Genomic DNA, 15,934 nt, shown 5'->3' with positions numbered 1-15,934 from the left:
GCAGCCGGCGCCCCGGGCCGCGCGCAAACTTGCCGGGCCGGCGGGCGCGGGCGGCGGCGGCGGCGGCGGGGCCCGGATGGGCGCCCGGGCCGGCGGCAGCGGCGCCCATGGACGCTAACCGGCCGGGCGCGTTCGTGCTGAGCAGCGCGCCGCTGGCCGCGCTGCACAACATGGCCGAGATGAAGACGTCGCTGTTCCCGTACGCGCTGCAGGGCCCGGCCGGCTTCAAGGCGCCCGCGCTGGGCGGCCTGGGCGCGCAGCTGCCGCTCGGCACCCCCCACGGCATCAGCGACATCCTGGGGCGGCCGGTGGGCGCGGCGGGCGGCGGCCTCCTGGGCGGCCTGCCCCGTCTCAACGGGCTCGCCTCGTCGGCCGGCGTCTACTTCGGGCCCGCGGCCGTGGCGCGCGGCTACCCCAAGCCGCTGGCCGAGCTGCCCGGGCGCCCGCCCATCTTCTGGCCCGGCGTGGTGCAGGGCTCGCCCTGGAGGGACCCGCGCCTGGCCGGCCCGGGTAGGTGGCGCGCGAGGGGAGCGACGCGGGGCCTCGGGGGCGGCGCGCGGGGCGGCAGGCCGAGCTCACCCGCCCTCCCTTGCAGCCCAGGCCGGCGGCGTCCTGGACAAGGACGGCAAGAAGAAGCACTCGCGGCCGACGTTCTCGGGCCAGCAGATCTTCGCGCTGGAGAAGACCTTCGAGCAGACCAAGTACCTGGCGGGCCCGGAGCGCGCGCGCCTCGCCTACTCCCTGGGCATGACCGAGAGCCAGGTCAAGGTGAGCGGCTGGTGCGCGGCGGCTCCCGCGGGCCCCGCTGCGCGACGCCGACTCGCCGCCCGCGTCCGGCGAACGGTGTGCGCTCGGCCGCCAGCCCGCCCCGGCCCAGCCCCGGGGGCGCCGCTGCTCCGCGGCCGCTGCACGTCGGCGCGGGCGGCGGGGTCTCGCGTCGCACGGGTGGGCCGCTGCCGAGGCGCCGTCTGACGGGTCCCCTCCGCCGCAGGTGTGGTTCCAGAACCGCCGGACCAAGTGGCGCAAGCGGCACGCGGCCGAGATGGCGTCGGCCAAGAAGAAGCAGGACTCGGACGCCGAGAAGCTGAAGGTGGGCGGCTCGGACGCGGAGGACGACGACGAGTACAACCGGCCCCTGGACCCCAACTCGGACGACGAGAAGATCACGCGGCTGCTCAAGAAGCACAAGCCCGCGAACTTGGCGCTGGTCAGCCCGTGCGGCGGCGGCGCGGGGGACGCCTTGTGAGCACGGGCGCGGCCGGAGCAACCAGGGTCGGGGCGGGCCGGCGCCCCTCGCCGCCGCCCGCCCGTGTGTATATATATTTTTACAGAATAAGTTATAAAGCGGCCGGCGCGGGCTCGGGAGGGCGCGGGGCCGCGCGTCCCGGGCGGAATCACTTTGTATAATCAATAAATTATTTAACACGTCCCCGGCGGAGCCGCGGCTCCGGAGGCTGCACCGCGTGTGTCTTCCTTCTCGAAACACCCCCCCCCCGCGGGTCCCTGCCCCCCCAGTCTTTGTCCCCGCGGGGCCGGGCTGGCAGCGAGGCGCGCGGTGCGACCCCGGCCCGCGTGTCCCCAGGCCCGGGCGGCGGCAGCTCGCAGGAGCAAGGGGACATCGAGGGCCCGGCGCGGGGAAGGGCGACCCTGGCCCCGAGACCCCCACGGCCGCCCCGGGAGCGCCGGAGGAGCCGCGACGCCAGAGAGCGCCCAGCGGAGCCGGACGGGCCGCGGACGGAAACTCAGCGGGCGCGGGGCGCAGCGCTGGCAGGTGCACGCGCCGCGACAGGTGCGGCGCCCCCTCCCCCCCCCGCGCCCTGCCGGGGGTTGCAGGGCCGGCTCAGTGGCGGAGGTCGGCGGCAGGTGAGCACTCACCCGCGCGCGTCCCCCTTTTCGGAAACCCCGGGGCGGGCGCGGGGCGAGTCCTAGGCTGCCGCCCGGCTCGCACCGATGTGTTTCATCCGATTACGCAGATCTTAAAATGCCTTAGCAGCTAAAGGTTTCCTACTGCGCGCTAAGCGTGCAGCTCACAGATTTTAACCTCGTCTGCAGCCCGGTTCCATAGTTTTTAATCCGTAGAAACTATTTGATTCAGACCGGGACGCCAAAGAGAAATCCCAAGTAACGCTGCTGCCCTCCGAGGGACGGCTCGCACTCCCTCCCACCGGGCCAGGCCCTCCGCGGCCCGCACCCGGCGCAGGGAGCGGGCCGGCGGCGGGGCTCCACACTCTGGGGCTGGGGCTCTGCGTGCTTGCGTCCTACTGCGCGGAACTCTTGAGTTGTAATTTTAAAAATTAAATAGAAGTGATTGCGTTATGATAAGGTTTCTCCTTGAAGGCATTTTTGGAACTGTTACAGAGAAACAGAAAAGGCTGTTTTCTGTTCTATGCCACGTGGCTGCACCATCAGTTTTTAAAAAAGACATTTCTTTTGAGCCACTGGCTGGTCTTCTTTTTAAGGGAGCAATATTAAAATCTGTTTTATTTCTGTGAGTGAATCGTTCTCAGCTCAAGTTAAGAGCAAAGGAAATCCCAGTTTTAAAGTTTTGAGGAAGGCAGTGCATTTTTATAACCTCGTCTTTAAATGCTGAGGGTAATTCCCATTAGTTACCACTACGGTAAAAAACCCAAAAGATTATTTTTCTGCACTTAACTGATAGATTGGTTTTGTGTGAAAATGTCTGACAGAATGACATTCCGGGATTTCTGGTGAGCCCACAAAGGAGCGCCCTCCCGTTACTTAGCATTTCAAAGGAGATGGGGACCGGGAAGGCGGAGAAACAAAGCAGACTCAGGACTGTTTTCACCATGATCAATTTTATTGCTTAGGAACCGGAGCGGTCATTTTTAGAGGCCTCCACAGTGACCAACAGCTGAAACCCCGTTACACAGAAGCTCGTGGGGCGGGCCTGCCGTGTGGCACGTGGACAGAGCAGAGTGGCCAAAGCACTGACCCCGACCACACTGTCAAGAACAGATCAGCAAGCGGACACCCAATCACTTGCAATGGTAGTGATTTACCTAAAAACGAGCATCTAAGGCCTTCACCCAGTCCAGGAATTGTGTAGTGTTCTAAAGCAGATCAATAAAACATAGGTTGTGTTTCATCCACAGGCTCTGCAATGACCTTTTAATGCTGTACTTCGTGCTAGGGGAGATGGTCGCAGCAAGGTTACCACGTAGGCTGGGTGCAACGGAGCAGCCGAGGAAACTTACGGTTTTGTTTCTCTTAGTAGTTTTATATACAGCCCATGTTAAAAGCAGTTTCTATCTGAAGCAGACTAGGCTATTTTTGTTTCTCCCATGATATTATTGTTTTATGTAGAATACTTGGCACCATAGAACAGTAACAAAAGACAGACGGGACAGTTTACAAAATTCTTAAAAGGTACACCCGAGCTAGCTAGAAACTTCACATTCAGTTCTTAATATTACACAGAAAAAAAGGCAGAGGAGTAAGAATCTGCAAGTGTAGATGTGCTGTGGTCGACGTCCACGCAGGACGGCACCGCTAGGCCGCAGGGCCAGATGGGTCTGTGCGGATGTGCACGTCCCCGAACTCGACTCCATTCCTACCTGCCGACAGGACCCTCGCAAGCATTCGTCCCGGAAAGTATATTTAGCGTAAGTTTTGGTAAGATTTATAAATTATTTTTAAAAAGTATATATTTATATATATTTATATATATAAAAACGGAAAGCAGCTGCAGTGTGATTCAAAAACCATGTAACGCGGCAGTAAATAACACGGAAGGGGACCCGCCCGAGGCGAAGACCAGGGCCCCTTGCTCTCCTCACAGTGGCCACACTGCCGGAGTCGCAAAGAGCCCCCGCCCGCCGCCCGCCCCCGGGCACGCCTCCAGCTGGCAGAGGGGGACCTGGGACACCTGGGGGGTTTCCACGCCGGAGAAGCTCTTCCCACGCTGACAATTATTAAAAATGGAAACTCTGAAGTCTAAAATACAGACTCCCTCTCCTGTCTATAGAGTTTTGGCAACAGGACGGTGACTTATTACAAAAACCCAATATTTCTACTTAATGTCACATGAACAGACAAGACAGTGAGGTATGTGAGGCTTTTCCGGAACGGTCCGGAGGCTGAAGCGAAGTGTGGGGCCGGCCGTCTAGCGGGTGGCGCTCGGGCGGGTTTGTCGATGCAGCTGTTAGGAGGACGTGTTTCAATGGATGGGACTCCCGCCGGCTCCCGGCGCTACAGGGAGGTCTCGCGAAGGGCCCTCTGGTGTCGCTGGCATCGCCTCCCTGCCGTGGAATCGGTCACTCGTTAAAGGAACAAACACACCAAGAAAAGCTGAGAAAAGGTGAAGCCAAGGGAAGGAGTCATATTTACCACACGTCACTGCACGACACAACACTTGTGCACATGGGCGTGAGGTTTACCTGCCCCGGGCGCGATGCGGAAGGCCAGGAACACGGGCTGCAGCGGGAGAAGAGAGGGCGTCAGAGCCCGCGGCCACACGCCCACCCTGACCCCCCGACTCCGGATCCCTGCCCTCCCCCGGCTGCCCAAACTGCGTCCCCCTGCCTTGTGCGCGAGCACCAGCGTGAGACCCCAGTGACCTCACACCTGGAGCTGGGGTTGAGTTTTGGAAAGGGCATGATTTCCAGGTAAAAACTCACGTAGACTGCTGACTAACCCGGCAGCTGTGCCGGGTCCGCTCCCCCCGGGCGCCAGTGTGGGGGGCGCGCGTCAGGACGATGCACCCCGTGGTCACGGCCCGGAGGCCTTGCACACGGGAAGCGCGGGTGTCTCCAATTTGGCTGAAGGTAAGACGCGGCCAGCATCACCCTCAGTGAGACTTTGGGGCTCGGGGTTAGGGACGCTCACGCGTACGAAGCGCGTCCCTCCACAAATACTCAGCGTCCCCCTGAAGGACGCATCTGTGCTCACTGCCATGAGAAGTCACGGTATCCCAAATGCACACTAGAAAAACGACCTTCGGAAATCACTGGCTGTGGACAGTATTTTGTTATAAGTAGTAAAATTCTGTATTTTATTCTACTGTGACTAGTCTTCTCTGCCTTCTTTACCTACCTACCTACCTTCTGGTATTTTATTACGATTACGTAAACACAGACCATCTGGGCAAGCGCTGTGTGGGCCGATGGAGGAGCAGTAACTCGGCCCGCCGTCCAGCCCCCGCTGCCCATTGCCCCCGCTGTCCACCCCGCCACCCGCTGCCCCCGCCGTCCAGCCCCCGCCCAGCCCCGCACTGCACACGGCGCGGACACATCACCTTGTGGTCTCCCATGCAGACGTTGGGCCCAATGTGGTCGTAGGTGACAACCTTCTCCTCGCTCTCCGACTGGGAAAGCAAACAGAGAGACCCGTGTGGGAAGGTGGGGATAGTGGGGCTTCCTCGGGGAGCCCGAGCTACCTGCCACCTCCCAGCAGGCAGAACGTTCTGGAAGCCCTGGGAGCCGCTGAGCCCCTGGCTCTTCCTGCTTCTGGACGGGAGTTGGGGTGGGGGCCCCCCAAGCTGTCCTCTGGCACATGCCCCTGGGGAAGGGCTTTCTTCTCAGGCACCCCCCGCCCCCCACCGTGCATCTGGCGTCCGTTTTCCCTGTTTCCGTTTGTTTGGACAGCCGGTTCTATTAGCCCAGAACTGTGTTCACACGGGAGCAGACGTCTCTGAATCCCAGGCGGCTGCGCCAAGCACTTTGTACACATTAATTAACCGCTGTGTGCACCCCGGCCCCTCCCTCCCTGCGCCTCCGTGTCCTCAGGCCAGGCAGACACCCGCGTTTCGGGGGCAACTGCGAAGGGGTCATTCCTGGCAGTCAGTCAGCTCCGAATGGGCCGGATTTTTATATCCATAGCTGAAGCATCCGAGACTATGAAGTTAAAACTGAATTATCTTTAATGCAGTAGGAAGCTTAAGGTCAGATTTACTTTCCAGCATGGTCGCCTGCCAGAAAGTATAAAAACATAACCTTCTGCTCCGTATGCGTGAGCACTTCCCATCCTTCACGATCGCAACGCTGCCTCGCGGAAGTGGGGGACATCCGTCAAGCGCAGCACGGTAATTTACAAAGGCAGCATAAAATTGTGGGTTTCCAACTGCATCATCTTGAGACAGATAAACCAATTACAGCAGAGCCCGCATCCCGGCAGCTCCCCAGCAGCGCCGCCAGCCCGCCACCTTTGGTGTTTTAGGGCTGGGGAAGCAGAACGGAACACGGTGACGAGGTACCCGAGCGTAGCATGATGGATGAGGCCGAGGAGCTGCTCACGAGGCGCGTCTGATCCGACGGTAACGCCCGCTGCCGCCCGGCAGCCCCGGGGAGGGCCTGGGGGACGTCTGCCTGGGGGGGGGCGCCCCCTCCAGCTCAGAAGCGTCCAAGCTCAGAGTGAGCACGAAACAGTCTACAGGGACGGCCTCCGCCCGGCCGCACACACTCAGCTTCCTGCAGAATGCAGTTTCCTCGGCGTGGGTGCTTTCCCTGTAGACCACACTTGCCTCTTCTCTGTCCCCGCGGCGCCCGCGGCCCCTGCTCTGGCTGTAGCCGTGCGCCCGGACACCGCACGTGCTCAGGGCCGGCAGCGTGCAGCGCACACAGCCAACTCCAGAGCGTCAGCAGCAGGCCCGGCACAGAGGGCAGGGCTATGTCCGAGGCCGGGCACCGGGCAGGCGCTCCTGGCCGACATCCAGTGCAGCGTCAGCCAGGAAGGCCCCTGGGGAAGTGGCCCCGGGAGCTGTCCCCGGCGGGGGGGCCCTGGGTGCGAGGGTCACAGGGGGGCACGCCCAGCACACAGCGCAGCGGGAGGAGTGCCGAGGCCCCGACGGAGCAAGCTTGCTGCAAGCCGCCGGCTGGCTTCCTCTGGGCTCAGGGAAGAACACAGAGGGCTGGGCTGGGGGGCCACTGAGTACGGGGCACAGGGCGTGTGCATGGCAGGGCGTGCTATGAGCCTGGGGCAGCATGTGGGGGGCTCTGCCCTCCTGGCTGTGACCCCTCTTGCCCAGTGTGCTCCCAGTCCCCGGGGTGAGGACTCAGGGCCCAGCTAAGGGGTCCTGGTGGGGGGGGGCAACTGGAACCTAAAACAGAGCTCAGGTCGGGGATGGCTCCCCAAAGGCCCATGTCTGCTCTGAGCACCAGCCCGCGGCCCCCACACCCCCAAATCAATGCACTTGTGTGTGATTTCCCATTGATGGGGTTGACAAAACAAATTCAGATATTGATTCTTTTGAAAACACCCTTTTTGTATTAAAATGTGGGCACTGAAAACTCTTGAAAATCAGGAGGCCACAGGAAACCTGAGCGCAGGGTGCCACCTCTTGAATGTTCCCGCTCGTTTCTACCGTGTCGAGCCCAGATGTGAATCAGGCTCTTGATTTACATCTTGGGGAAATAAGGACCGACGTGTCCACCACGCTTTACACCAGCGCTCTCGCGGACAAGAGCACATTTCATTCCCGAGGATACAATAAACTATGAGGATTTTGAAGGCACTGATGACCCTGTATGCATGCTGTGGGTTCAGAAAGACATCGGATGTCACGGGGGCCCCTCAGGCCCGGGCGCTGGGTCTCAGGTGGCCGAGGACCCATCTCAGGACAACGCCAGGGCCCATCCCGGGGGCCCCTATTGTGTGGCTGGTCCTGGGGCGACTCTGGCACTTACCTTCAGAATCAGCTCCCTGGCGGATGGGGACATGAGGACGCGGTCGCACCACGCAGGGCACCGGGTGTTCATGTACTGCTGGCCCTGGCCGGAGTCCTCGCTGTACGGGTAGCTGGGGGGACACAAGGGCGCCTGGTCGGCTGCTGGCTCCAGCCCCGCCTCCCACCGTCTCCCGAGTCCCCGGGGAGGGCTGTGTGGTTCTTCCCACGCACGCGGAGTGGCCAACGCCACGCAGGGAAAAAACCCACATAGAGAGGTTTCCACAACACGAAGTCGAACGCGCGATTTAAGTTCTCACTTGAATTTTTGTTGTAACAGGATCTTGCGACAAACCAATGGCATTGTCTAGGATACTGTGGTTTTAGTTTTGGATGTAGTCAGGACAGTGAAAACCTGAATGGGGAAGACGGGCCTCCTGCCCCCCCCTGCATCCCAGGGGCCTGCCCGGCGCATGGCCTGACCTGCCTGTGAATGCAGGGGCGCCGCTGTGGGACTCCCACTCAGATGTGGCGCCGCTGTGGGACTCCCACTCAGATGTCTCCTCACGTCTCTGGGGGGAGCCTCCGGAAGCTGGGGCGTGACGCGGGTGCACGCCCCGTCCCCACGCCCCATCCCCACGCCCGCTTCACCACAGCATCTGGTCTCGGCAAGCGCCTGGTGCCCAGGTCATGGGCTCATTGCTGTGGCATGGCCTGTGACTGTCCCTGACTCACGGCTCTCGCCACACAGGAACCCCTTCCCATGCCCTGACCCGGCTCAGCCCCCGGGAGAGGCCCTGGCGGCCCCTTGGGGATGGAGCCACCACAGCTGATCCACCGATGAGCAGAGACGCACACGTGGCCAGCTGGTCCCCCTCATGTTCCTCGGGCCTACGGGCAGCTTCCTTCTGTTTCCAGAACTCCCTGGAACAATCCTGCCTCCGGGCCCAGTGGGCCTGCCTCCGTCCACTTAAAACTGCCGGCCCCACCCCCAAGTGGGCATTGTGATTGCGACCGAGTAGTAATAAATGAACTCAGAACGAGCTGGCCTTGGGGAGACGTGTCGTTGTGTCGGCTGCATCCGCACCAGGGTCTGCGTATCCGTGGTGCATCTTGTACGGCCATCTTAGGGTCTAAACTTCTTGTAAAAATTTGTTTTTAGGTTAATTCCAAAGTACCATATGGTCTTAGCTGTGAATTGGCTTATTCTCTGCTGTGCTTTCCCGCTGCTTGCTGCTGGGAGAGAGGAGCCGTTCCTGCGGTGGCCCCCGGGCTGCTGAGGACTCTGGCCCCCGGCCCTCTGCTCTGTGGCCTCAAGACCTGTGTCCTGCCGTGACCATCAGGCTTCGCAGAACATACTTCTGCCCTGAGCTAACGGTTCCCGGCCTCGCCCCGTCCCATCAGGGGTCCCCCACGCTTTCACCAGAAACAGTGGCCAAGGGCCCTCGCCCCTCAGGAAATCACTGCTTCACTTGATTAAAGACCCAAAGCAGCAAATATGCTAAAACAACACAGTTCCTACTTCTAACAGCATCACCCATGTAGAGAGCACAGAACACGAACTACCCTAGAAACTCCTCTGCAGGACAAGTGGCGAGCCGGCCGTCCACCCCTGCTCCACATGTGCAGGGCGCCCGGCTCAGCTGTGACCGTGAGGGAGCGACACCACCCGGCCGGGACTGCTCGCCTCGCACGCACGACCTCGCCTGGGTGCCTGGGGGACACGCCGAGGCTGGTGGCAGGCTCTCTCCGGAACATGCTGCCTGTGAGCCGGGGATCGGGGGTCCACACGGATCAACCCCAGTTTCCAGAGGACAATGTGCTGAGTTGCGGGACGAGAACAAGAAGCCCCCTTGTTGGGGGCAGAGGTCAGGGGTGAGGGTGGCCACGAGCGGGCAGCAGGTGTGGTGAGGGCTCTCTGCCAGGAGACAGCGAGTCGTCCGAGGCTTAAAAGCATCACGCTGAGACATGGTCCGGAAATGGGATGAACGCCACGCGCCCAGACACCACCCTTGACGCCCAGTTACGCCCCCGATGCTGCCAAGAGGACCAGAAACCCCTTTGCAGGCCCCAGCTGGTCTTGGGGTCCCATCTAGGGCTGCACACGGCACCCACAGACCACGAGGATGTACACCGGGGCCAAAGTTCAGTGTTTATACCTCGGGCCTGGGTTTGTGCCAGGACACAAAATCTGTCAGGGAGGCAACACGGAGCTCCCGCCCTGTCCACGCTGGGATCCGACAGGTGGTCACAACTCACACGGTGGTGCTGGGGTGAGTCCCAGAGAAGAGCAAGCTTCCGGGTTTGCCCCCGAGGGCAGTCCTGGGACCCCACGGGGCCCTGGCCCATCGTGCTTGCGCAGGAGCCGGCTGCCACAGTCCAGTGTGAACACAGGTGACTCAAAAGGAGAAAGAAGCTGATCCCCAGAGGTGTCCTGCTGGTGGGGGCACTGCCCCTCCCCCACAGCCCCAGGGCCATGCCCTGTGGCCCCTGATCCCGGAGAAGGGGGCACACCAGAACGGAGCTGGTGCAGACAGGCCCAGGGAGGGAGGGGGCCAGGCGGCACCCCATCCTTCCTCCGACAGCTGAGCACAGGGCACGGGGCCCGATGCTGCCAGTCTGCGGCCTGCACACCTCCAGAGCGGACGGTGGTTAAGTCCACGCCTGCCGTGCACGCACACTTATCTGGAAGCAAACTCTGGCAGCGGCGGGGGGAGGGGAGACAGGACAAGCGCCCAGCTGTGCCCCCACCGTGAGGGAGAGCCGCCGTGACCGCTGGTGATGATGCTAACAATCGCCCACCTGTCCTCAAGCACGCGGCCCTCCCTGCCCTTCGAGCTTCTTCCCTCAGGATGTGGGCAGCGGCCCCTTTGCCGTGGCCGGCGACCGGCCCTGTGGACCAGGCTCAGGACTCCATCTGAGCCACAGGGCAGGCGGGTGGAGTCTCCACGGCCCCAAGCCCGACGACACGGCCAGGAAGGCCCAAAGCCCGGCCGTGTTCGCCAGCCTGAATCTACAGGGCCGGGCGCAGGAGGACACGGAAACCACAGCCAGACCGGCACATTCTGCACCCGCTCTCCCAAGTGGAGGGCGGCGTGGTGGGGCTCACAGAGCGCAGGTCGTGGCCACCGCTGTGGGGCGTTCCCCTTCAGCAGCGAGTACCCATCCGGCCATCGGTGCACATTCTGGCTCCTCCCAGCTTCTGGCTGGTCTTGGAGTGTGGGGTGCGGAGCCCCCGGGGTCCCTGACACCCTTCCAGGTGGGTCTGGAAGGTTACTCATCACCTCCCTAACGCGCCGTCTGCCGGAAGCAGCGGCCTGGGACGTGGGTGACGGTGGCGGGAGTCACACAGACTCAGAGTGCCCACACAAAGGAACCAATGGTTCCTTGACTGACTCTCCAGACTGGGAGGCGTGCTGTTTCGAGACGCGGCGCAGGAGATGGACGGACACACATGGTGTGCTCTGCCCTGTGGCCGTTTTGGCTCATTTTCGTGGAGTATCTTTGTTTTGCTAGAAAGGCAGAGACTGTTGTCGCTCAGAAATGGGCATCAGACAGGAGTTTTCTCAAGAAGCAATGAAATGAGCCATTTTTCCCCTCCAGGAAAATATCCAAGGGTATTTGTTGTCAATAATGGCCCCAAATTCCAGCTTTCAAGGAAAACCCAGAGCTTTGGAGGATGTGCACGGGCCCAGGCGCCTGACAGTGTCCCACGGGAGGGACGCGCCGTCCGACGCCCGCCGACATCTGGGACACGTGTACGGTCTGGCAGCCCGGGCGTCCCGAAGGCCCGGCGGGTGATGTGGCCAGCTGTGTGTGTGGGCGAGGACCCCTTCCCGCGGCCAAGAACTAGTGGGTCACAGATACGGTTCCAGACCCACGCCGCGGCCCGTCATCGGCTCAGGGACACACCAGCTGGCATCGCGGACCTTCACGTGGCGGGGTGCGGTCCCCGGCGTGCTGGCGGGGGCAGCGCCACGTGGAGCGCAGGCGTGGGCCCCCCGGCCTGCCCCCACCCCAGCCTGGCCTGCGGCACACTCCGCCTCTACCGTCACCCACGCCCGGTCACCCTAATGAAGGTGCCATCGCGCTGAGCCCTCGGTGGAGAAGAACAGAGCTGAAGGCTCCGTAACCGCCTGAAATATTAGCACCTTTTCTAGCAAAATGACAGTAGTAAGTTCTAGTCCATGAGGAGTGAGACTCTGTTAGCTGGTAGAGAACAGCGACAAACGTGTCTGCAAAGATCTGCTCTCTCCTTACAAGGCCCGTCCGCTGACGAAACGTCCGTGCGGCTCACGGGTGAGCAACTGTGCTGACACTCTGAGCGACACCGGCCGCCGCGGGGCAGCTCTGGCCGCCGCGGGCTGCCCCAGGGCAACATCTTGCTCTGTGCGGTGCTGGGAAGGAGCCTTCAGGGAGGGACCGGAACCGCGCCATTGGTGTGCAAGGCCCTTACCACATGGATAAGGGCAGAAAGGCTCTGAAAACCACGAGCAGCAGCTACAGGAACGGATGCTCCGGGTCTCTGCGCGCCCTGCCCTCCCACACTGCCCCCCGGGACAGGCAGACGCCCTCGGATGGCGTGCCCTGCGTTCCCGGGTTCTGAGGCCTCGCTGAGACCAGACCCAAGACAGCCTGAGGCAGCCACGGCCCCACGGGCCCAGTCCTCACAGCCTTCCAGAAAGTACTGGGAGCCTGGCAGTGTGCAGGGAGCACAAGTCTGTCCTGACAAACCCCCAGGAGCCGCAGCGGCCGTGGGGAACACACAGGGCGCACTTTGTCGAGACCTTCTGGCCAACGCAGGGCAGCCTGCGAAGTGAAGAGCCATTCTCACACAATGGAAACGTGCAGGGTGAGGTCTCCTGGGCTGTTCACACGCCCAAGCCACACACACACAAGAGCATACCCACACACACGTGCATGAACGTACACTCCCTACTCACGTGCCTGCGCACATGCACACACGCACACACATCCTGCACGTGAACACGCTCCCGTGTAGTCACGCACGTGACGCACCATGTACACGCACACACCGCCCATACCTCCCACCTACGTGATACAGGCGCACCCACGTACACAGCCCTATGCCCAGATGTGTGCGCATACAGCCACGCACGGGTACCGACTCTGTGCACACACCTACACACCCGTGGACATACACCCGAATCCACGCACACACACGCACACACACATCCATGCCCGGGTGGACTCTACACACGTGTCCCGTAACCCACTCACACACCCTGTGCACACACACCTTGACCTACGCACGGACACACAGACCCACACATGCACGCACACCTACATGCTCGCAAGCACGTGTCTACGCAGTGCACAGGCGTGAATATACCCATGCACACAATCCTCTGTCCTCATCCCTGTGTATGCACGTATGTGTCCACGCACGCACGCACAGACCAGCACGGGACCTCACACACCCCATGCACACACAGCATGCCTGACCACTCATTTTACGGTCCCGTCAGAGAATACCTGGCAGGCACCAGACCCCTGACCATCACTCAGCACCTGTCCTTTTCCCTGACTTTGCTGTTGCTTATACTCTTCCCACAGCCTGGAGCAGCTCTCCAAACCCCACATGGCCACCCTGGGGCTGTGGACTCTGGTCACAAACATAGTTTTAAAAATACACGAGAGCCAAAGGAGGGAGACTGGTGTGACCCAGGCAGCAGGGGAGGGGGATGACCTGGGTGGGGGGGAGAGGGGTGGTGACCTGGGTGGCAGGGGAGGGGTGGGTGAACCTGGCAGCCAGCAGGGAAGGGCGATGGCCCAGGCAGCGGGGGAGGGGCGGTGACCTGGGCAGCTCACCAGGATCTCTGACTGGAAACTGGGCTCTGGTGGTTGAGAGCCGTCAGTCTGGTTAGAAAGCTTTCACCTTCCCTCCCGGAAACTACAGTCTTACTTCCTAACTAAAGGGAAAGTATCTGATGACCCAACAGGCAAGGCCTGCCCCTATGAAGCCAGCGTCCCCTCCTGTCACCACTCCTGTCCCCAACCAGCGCGAGGTCTCTGCTCCTACAGGCTCACGGGGTTCCCCGGGCCGGCGGCCCAGGACAGCACCCTGCAGCGAGACCCGCCGGCCACATCACGCAGGACGTTCTCCCACCACCTGAGCCAAGCAATCCCGTGGAGGTCTGTGCTCAGCAGCTGTGCCCCGCACCCCACGGACCTCGCGGAGGGCAGGGTGACCACCCCCGTGTGCACCTCCCACCCCAGGCGTCCTGGTGAATGCGGGAGGAGGTACTCCAATGACCAACACGCACAGGCGGCTCTCTCAGGCTCCTCCCATGTGGCAGCAAGTCATGCCCTTCTCCTGTCTGGGCATGAAAAGGACCCCAGACGAGCAGGCAGGGTTTCATGGCCGTGGGCTACTGCCACCGTCCCAGGGAGCCCCATGCTTTCTTTGCCAGGGACCACCAGCCCAGGGACCACCAGCCCAGGACCACCAGCCCAGGATCCCACTACCCTATGTGGGTGTGTGAGGGTTGGCTTGTCTTTCCAAACTCTTGACGTGTTCAGGTGTGGGCACGCAGGTTTCCCTGCCACCCATGCTGGTGGCGGGCTTGCTGCTCACCCCCCCCCCCATCCCCGGGGCACTGGTCACTGGCCACCAGGACCCCGGGCTCTGGCCTCGACCACGTCCTGCTGGCATCTTCCATGTCTGCGCCCAGGTGACTTTCAAGGTGGCAGGTTTGAGAGAAACTTGAGAAGCAGACGCCAGCGCAGGTCCATGTGTCCAAAGGGTGGTGACCTCTGCCCAAGGTGGCCCCCAGGCCTCCTTCTTCCTCTCCAGCTCAGCAAAGCCCGAAAAAGAGATCCTCGAGTTGTTCAAATAGGGAGTGCCATTCAGGACATCTGGCCTACCCCACCCAGGAAGAGGCAGTCTCACAAATCCTAAGAATCCCTCTGGATCTCAGGTGTATCTGATGCGCGCCTGATCGCAGGTGACTACCTGTGAAGCAGGGTCGGGGCTCCAAGGGGGACACCCTTGGTCAGTCCCCAGGTGGGAACTGCTGGGTATGCTCCTCTGGTCTTGCTGCGTTCTTGGCTGTTCCAGACCCACAGTCCCTGCCTGTCTGGCCCCCTAAAACTCACGCTGTGGGCCCTTTGGCCAGACCTGGACCTCGAGGTCAGAGGGGCACCAGCCCATGCCCATGAGCAGCAGAAAGTCCCACGTCCAGTGGACTGTGGGGTCCTCTGCCAGACTTCACACGTGCAACTGCTGGACAGTGGCATGGGGATGAGGGGCCCCTCACAGAGCGCGCATGAAAGCCCATCTGGTTTCCGAGCTTGTTCTAGGAGCAGAGTTATTCTGTCGACAGGGTGTGGAGTGCGCCCCGAGACACTCCCATGCCCGTGTTATAGTTTCCCGGAACATGCCCAAGTGATGAGAATTTCCACCCAGGATCTAAAAAAGGAGAGAGGGGTGGGGAGGAGTCCCATGATAGGGCCTCCGTGTCCTTAGGGTGCCCCCCCCGGAATGACCGGGGCTGGCTGAGCCGCAGGTCCAGCTGCAGCTTCCAAGGCCACCTCTGCTGGCTCCTCTTTGCCCCGCGCCCTCTAAGACCCTGGGTGCCTGTGTGGGCCGCATCCCCCAGGCTGCTCACGAGGGAATGGGCTGTCATTGCTGCAGATCTCAAAGATTCTGTAAACGCCAGAGTAAAGCTCAGCAAAAGCTTCCATGCCTAAGAAAGAGAAAAACAACCCAGAACCCACCCCCAACACACTACAATGCCAAAGATCCTGATGTTCCCAGAAAGACCCAGAACCCAGAGTTCTCTGGGGCCCACAGCGTGCTAATCTGAGAAGACAGTACTTTACATATTTAAAAAAAATAATTTTTTTTTTTTTTTTAAGAGCAAATAACAACTGCTTCTTGCTCTCAGCTGGCTGTAGTCCTCAGGTCGTGTAAAGGGCAGGAGGTGGAGTGGTGCACGCAGGTGCCCGAGAGGAGAAAAGTTACCTGCTCATCCAGCAAGCGGGTGTTCCTTACCTGGGAGGGAACGAGATGTCCAGTTCATACAGTCTGTCCTTAAAAACAGACAGCTCTTTGTCAAATTCTAAGAGCTAAAGAAAAGAAACAGAAAAAAATAAGGTCACTTTGGTTTGCCTCACTGGACAACAGGAAAGTCTCTGGTGGTCTGTGTGCAGCAGGGACCCACGGAACTTCCAGGAAACACGCCTGGCACATCAACTGGTCCATCTGTGGGTAGCCCTGCCAACAGCTGCCCATTCCTATCCCCGGGGAGATCCATGGGCACCAAGCACGCCCTTCTGCCTGGGACGCCATGC

General features: G+C 61.1%; 2 protein-coding genes across 4 annotated transcripts in view; one reads left to right on the top strand and one right to left on the bottom strand.

Moving 5' to 3' along the window:
- The first annotated feature begins 77 nt into the window (after positions 1 to 77).
- On the top strand, positions 78 to 1,452 carry NKX6-2 (NK6 homeobox 2). Its single transcript, XM_032423371.1, has 3 exons — positions 78 to 510; positions 596 to 768; positions 992 to 1,452. Exons 1-3 carry the CDS (start codon positions 108 to 110, stop codon positions 1,244 to 1,246), a joined length of 831 nt encoding a protein of 276 aa, XP_032279262.1. The 5' UTR covers positions 78 to 107; the 3' UTR covers positions 1,247 to 1,452.
- Positions 1,453 to 2,797: 1,345 nt separating this feature from the next.
- INPP5A (inositol polyphosphate-5-phosphatase A) overlaps positions 2,798 to 15,934 on the bottom strand; it is a 173,131-nt gene continuing 159,994 nt past the window's right edge. For 2 of the 3 annotated variants that reach the window (XM_032423024.1, XM_032423025.1), the window contains 5 exons: positions 15,636 to 15,709; positions 7,641 to 7,752; positions 5,255 to 5,323; positions 4,348 to 4,434; positions 2,798 to 4,259 (listed from right to left, as the gene is read on the bottom strand). In XM_032423024.1, coding sequence (XP_032278915.1) covers positions 4,354 to 4,434; positions 5,255 to 5,323; positions 7,641 to 7,752; positions 15,636 to 15,709 — 336 coding nt within the window. In that variant the 3' untranslated portion in view covers positions 2,798 to 4,259; positions 4,348 to 4,353. The remainder of the gene's footprint in view (positions 4,260 to 4,347; positions 4,435 to 5,254; positions 5,324 to 7,640; positions 7,753 to 15,635; positions 15,710 to 15,934) is intronic. The other variant, XM_032423023.1, reaches the window with a different exon arrangement.

Source organism: Phoca vitulina, unplaced genomic scaffold, assembly GCF_004348235.1.
Source record: "Phoca vitulina isolate PV1807 unplaced genomic scaffold, GSC_HSeal_1.0 scaffold28, whole genome shotgun sequence".
NCBI lineage: Eukaryota > Metazoa > Chordata > Mammalia > Carnivora > Phocidae > Phoca > Phoca vitulina.
The sequence above is the reverse complement of the archived record's forward strand: the minus strand, read 5'-3'. Positions and strand labels throughout refer to the sequence as shown.

What these genes read in the sequence shown, in the direction of transcription:
- NKX6-2 (XM_032423371.1), top strand. Translation starts at nt 108, where the DNA reads ATGGACGCTAACCGGCCGGGCGCGTTCGTGCTGAGCAGCGCGCCGCTG. An exon ending in CCCGCGCCTGGCCGGCCCGG is followed by an intron (nt 511 to 595) that starts GTAGGTGGCGCG and finishes CCTCCCTTGCAG; the next exon opens with CCCAGGCCGGCGGCGTCCTG. An exon ending in TGACCGAGAGCCAGGTCAAG is followed by an intron (nt 769 to 991) that starts GTGAGCGGCTGG and finishes CCTCCGCCGCAG; the next exon opens with GTGTGGTTCCAGAACCGCCG.